The 4,785-nt window shown below is 36.7% G+C and overlaps 1 protein-coding gene across 2 annotated transcripts; it reads left to right on the forward strand.

Moving 5' to 3' along the window:
* The first annotated feature begins 1,741 nt into the window (after positions 1–1,741).
* On the forward strand, positions 1,742–4,562 carry crybb1l1 (crystallin, beta B1, like 1). 2 transcript variants are annotated; one of them, XM_016573618.1, is made up of 6 exons: positions 1,742–1,813; positions 2,184–2,281; positions 2,357–2,475; positions 2,560–2,692; positions 2,770–2,912; positions 3,889–4,562. In XM_016573618.1, the coding sequence occupies exons 2-6, from the start codon at positions 2,189–2,191 to the stop codon at positions 4,058–4,060; spliced, it is 660 nt and encodes a 219-aa protein (XP_016429104.1). In that variant the 5' UTR covers positions 1,742–1,813; positions 2,184–2,188; the 3' UTR covers positions 4,061–4,562. The 2 variants fall into 2 exon arrangements, with proteins under 2 accessions (XP_016429104.1, XP_016429105.1); XM_016573619.1 differs by having other exon boundaries at positions 1,758–1,808; positions 2,181–2,281.
* The last annotated feature ends 223 nt before the right edge of the window (positions 4,563–4,785 follow it).

Genomic DNA, 4,785 nt, shown 5'->3' on the forward strand with positions numbered 1-4,785 from the left:
CGCCGCGGGCCGTGCGCGTGAGGTACGTTCTGAAGGGCGCGCGGGACAGACCACAGGGTCGCCAGCTCAGCACATACTATAGAAGTGCCACATGGCTGTTGTGAGCCCATTCACTGGCAAGTGCAGTGCAGTGTTTTGGGTGAAAGCAGGGCACACAAAGGGTTTGGTCCCAGTATGTTCGCGCAGGTCAGCACTCCTGCTCACAATGAGCGTAAAACACCAGGATTAGCTGAGTGTGGGTTTGAGTTGCTGTGGGAGCAGTGAGGAAAGTTCAGTTTTCATGCAAGTTACCATTTTAGCTGCAAGGATGTAACATTTAAGACTGGGGAGACCAAAGATTGTTGGATCTGTGTATCTGCTGAACCCAAGTCAGCTCTACATTTAGTTTCAATTCTTTTAAAATCATCCCCTCTTGCCTTGAATGCTATAAGATACCAGAAGGGTAAAAGTAAATCTTTATAAATATACGCCCAAAACATGGTCGAACCCATAACTGACCCAAAGGGGAACATGTTCAACCTATTCATGTTAACCTCTTAAGACCCGAGAAAAGATTTTTAGGGAAAAAAATATTTTTTTTTCATGTCTTTACATTGTTTAGAGCATAAAAAAAAAAGATTTTTTAAATTTTTTTTTATGATATTTCATTCATAAGTTATGTTATGTCCTCGGTAGAGGACACCGGGACTCAATTTTTTTTTTTTTGATGTAAGATGAATGAACATGCATAGGCAAAAACAATTGATTTTTTAAATCACCAATACATTTTTAGTTTTCAGGATTTTTTTTTTTACCAACCTTTGTATAAAGATGATTCTCAACTATGTTATAACAGAATGATTTGATACACCATTTTTCTTTCTGCAAAATGTGTGTAAAATGGCCATAAACGGGTCATATTTCCATAAGAGTGTCACTAAATTAATATCAGACATATTTGAAGACCAAAGAGAAGGAGTGGTCATAGTGAACCATCCAAACATTTAATATCTTTGAAAAGCCCTGAATGTGCTCTGTACAGGACATCCAGAACAGGACATCTTAAAACTGTGGCATGTATAGTCTCAGAGAAATACACTAAAATATAATGTCCTCATATGAGGATGCAGGGTCTCAGGAGGTTAAATTAACAGATGATTGTTCACTAAAGTTTTCGGTTAATCAATGTTTTTAAACATTTATATTGTATTTATTTTAGATTTTTGCATGTTGTTATAATAATTATTATTTATTCTTATTTATTTATATAATGATTTGTAGAACAACCATATTTTGCGTATGTGTACAGGATGACAAAGTGTTATTTTATTTTATTGTTTTATTTATTTTTTATTTTATTTTATTTTTTTAAATGAAATACTACATATGTGATAAATCCTTAGCACAAAATGTACTGAAAATATAAAAACTGTGTAAACCACTGTTACATCATTGGTAAAGTGGTATAAAAAATTGTCACCTTCATTTATTAGTTAGTTATTAGTTCATTTATTACAATTTCAGTTTCTCTAAAAATAGATGTCCCCCATATTACTTATGTATTAGGCTCAAACATCCAAGTTTGTGTGGTGACAAGTTTGAAGTTGGAACTCGGTTGCTGAATTATTTTCCTCTCTGGCTCTCACTCTCTTTCTCACTCTGTGCTGATGATGAGGGGCTTCTTTTCTGTGAGTTTGCTGAACACGGCATGTTTCATTGTTTCAGTGTAATCCGCACAGACTCAGCGCCAGGGTATAAGAGCTGAGAGCACGGTCAGACACAAACACTCTCAGAGTGAACCCTGGGTACGGACACACACTCACTGAACACACAGGTAAGACATCAAAATATCCACTCACACATACACATTAAACTTTAACCCAACAGCTTGGAGAGTACAAGAGGCAAGTTTTGATTTGCAACACCATCATCAACACCAACACCCCACACTTCCCTTTGTCCCTACCACTTTAAAATAGTTTCCCCCAAAGACCCCTTACATCCATTCCAAACATATGTTTTTTGTATTTTTCATCTCCTAAAACACTTCATCCCTCTCTTCCAGCATCAAATACTGTATATTATAGTGGTCGGCCCTGCCATTTCTTTATGAATTTTTCTCCGTTTTATCTCTCATTTCCGAGGTATATTACAGTTATATGAATATTCTTTCTTTTTATATTCTATTATTAATTTTACCTCAGGCGCCATGTCTTCCAGTGGAGAAAAAAAGACTGCCTCCCAGACCGACGGCAAGGCAGCCCAGAGCAAGAAGTCCGAGATGGGCATGATGTCCTACAGGGTAAACATACACATGTGCAATTCTGCTTGGTCATTGATTTAATATGATAATAATAGGTTTCTCTTTTTCTATTAGATGTATGTGTTCGACCAGGAAAACTTCCAGGGACGCATGATTGAGATTAACGCTGAATGCATGAATGTTTGTGAAATGGGCATGGACAGAGTTCGCTCACTACGTGTGGAGTGTGGCCCGTAAGCATCTCTGCATCTATATTAAACACTCGTGATTTACAAAGAATAACATATCTCACTCACCTCTTTATGTGCCCTCTGCAGTTTTGTGGGCTTTGAGCAGATGAACTTCTGCGGTGAGATGTACATCCTGGAGAAGGGTGAGTATCCTCGTTGGGATTCTTGGAGCAACTGCCAGAAGAACGACTACCTGCTTTCCTTCAGACCCGTCAGAATGGTGTGTAAATGCTCTCACAACTGTAGGCCCATTGTTTGAATGCTTTCACAATGCATTCATTGCGTTTTCTCCTGCAGGACCCTGAGAAGCACAAGATCTGCCTGTATGAGGTGGGCGAGTACAAGGGCCGCAAGATGGAGATCATGGATGATGACGTTCCTAGCCTGTTCTCCTACGGATTCACCGACAGAGTTGGCAGCATCATGGTCAGCTGTGGAACGTAAGTGCAAAGTATCTTTAGCCAGTGAGATTTCACTCGGTCAAACCTCTGTGCACTTGTGGCCATCACAAATGCTTGACAATATTGACAATGTGGCTGTCAAGAACTTATTAAACTGTAAACTAGAAGTAATACTTTATAACAATAATAGAGATAGATATAACAATAACATATCTTGCACAACAAGATGCTTAAGATACTAGATGCATAATTTAGATATTTTATTAATACATTATTTGTTTTTATATTTATATTTATATGTACATTTTTCATATATTTATTTAATTTTAACTTAAGTTTTTACATTTTAATGTTTTTGTCATAATCATTAGATAAAAAAAAAAAGTCTATAGTTTTTATTCATTTTTATTTCAGCTTTGGTTATTTTACATCAAGTTAAGCTAACTGAAAAATAGTAATGTTGCCTTGCAACTAGCTGAAATAAAATAATTATATTGTAAAAATATTTTATTTACTTATGAAAATCTTTTTTTAATGGTTTTTGTGTACTATAATAACCCTGGTTTAAATATATAAATTAGTTTATGCATAGTATAATCAAGGGTGCATTAACTAAAAAAGTCAAATGTAAAAAAAAGTATTTTATTTTATTACTTATTTTTTATATTTTAGTTACGAAAATGTGTTTATATTTATAGTTTTCATTTTCATTTTATTATTAGTTATTAAGTTATTAGTTAGTTTTTTTTAAAACGTCTATGTAGTTTTTAGTCATTTTTATTTGTTTTACTTTTAGTTATTTTAGCACATCAAGTACAACTAAATGAAAAAGAGATGTTTTGTTTTGGAAACTAGCTGAAATAAAATAATTTAAAATATTAAAAAATATATTGTAAAAAATATATTTTTTTATTTACAAAAAGTTTTTTTTAATGGTTTTAGTTTAACCCTGGTTTAAATACTACACCTAGTACAGTATCAAGGGTGCACAAACTAACCTCTTTGTTTTCTTCAGCTGGGTGGGCTATCAGTACCCTGGATACCGTGGCAGCCAGTACCTGCTGGAGAAGGGTGAATACAGACACTTTAACGAGTATGGCGCCCGTTGCCCTCAGTTTCAGTCTGTGAGGCGTATCCGTGACATGCAGTGGCACCCACACGGCTGCTACACCATGGCCAGCAAGTGAAGGCCAGACCAGGAGAGGAAGAGGGGAGGTGGAGTAGAGGGAGAGGGGCGCAAGAGGAAGGAGAGGAGGAGAGATGTCTGAGAGGCTGCATCTTCCCTGTGTTGCTGCTATGAAGGGGCAGATGTTTTTGGGATGACAGACTCCCTGGCTCACATTGCAGTCTGTGTCTGTCGAGCTGTTAAAGCCCAGTGGGGCTGTGATTCTCCCAGGCCTCTGAGTGTCTCTGTTTGGGACGGAGGCACCAATAAAAACACTTCCCTCTTCCTCCCTATTTCCTTTCTCTCCTGCATGGTTTCTTTTTTTCCTTCCATAATTTATTTCAATTTTTTGTCATCTGTTCTTTCCCCGGCTCACATCCCCCTTTCCCCAGGAAGATGGAAAGAGAGAGGGAGAGATGAAGGGATGAGGAGAGGAAAGCTCCTGTGCCCTAGAAATCTCCCTTTGCCCGCTGTACAGAATCCTGGTCACCTTTTGAATAAAATGCTAAAAGCTTGATACCAGACTTTTGTCTTTGTGAATCCGTCATCATGGCTGTCAATAAAATCTTGAGAAACTTGCAGTAATAGGAAGGCGAAACAGTAGTGAATTTTCATACGATTGTGAAACATAATGTTAGTTTACATGTTGTAGGCTTACATCCTCATTTTTAGCATTTTAATTATGTTAGATTATTTTAGGCCTAATATAACTATGTAATATGTGAAATAATTTTACATCAACTAGCA

Source organism: Sinocyclocheilus rhinocerous, unplaced genomic scaffold (assembly GCF_001515625.1).
Source record: "Sinocyclocheilus rhinocerous isolate Xijiao unplaced genomic scaffold, SAMN03320098_v1.1 scaffold111, whole genome shotgun sequence".
Classification (NCBI taxonomy): Eukaryota; Metazoa; Chordata; class Actinopteri; order Cypriniformes; family Cyprinidae; genus Sinocyclocheilus; species Sinocyclocheilus rhinocerous.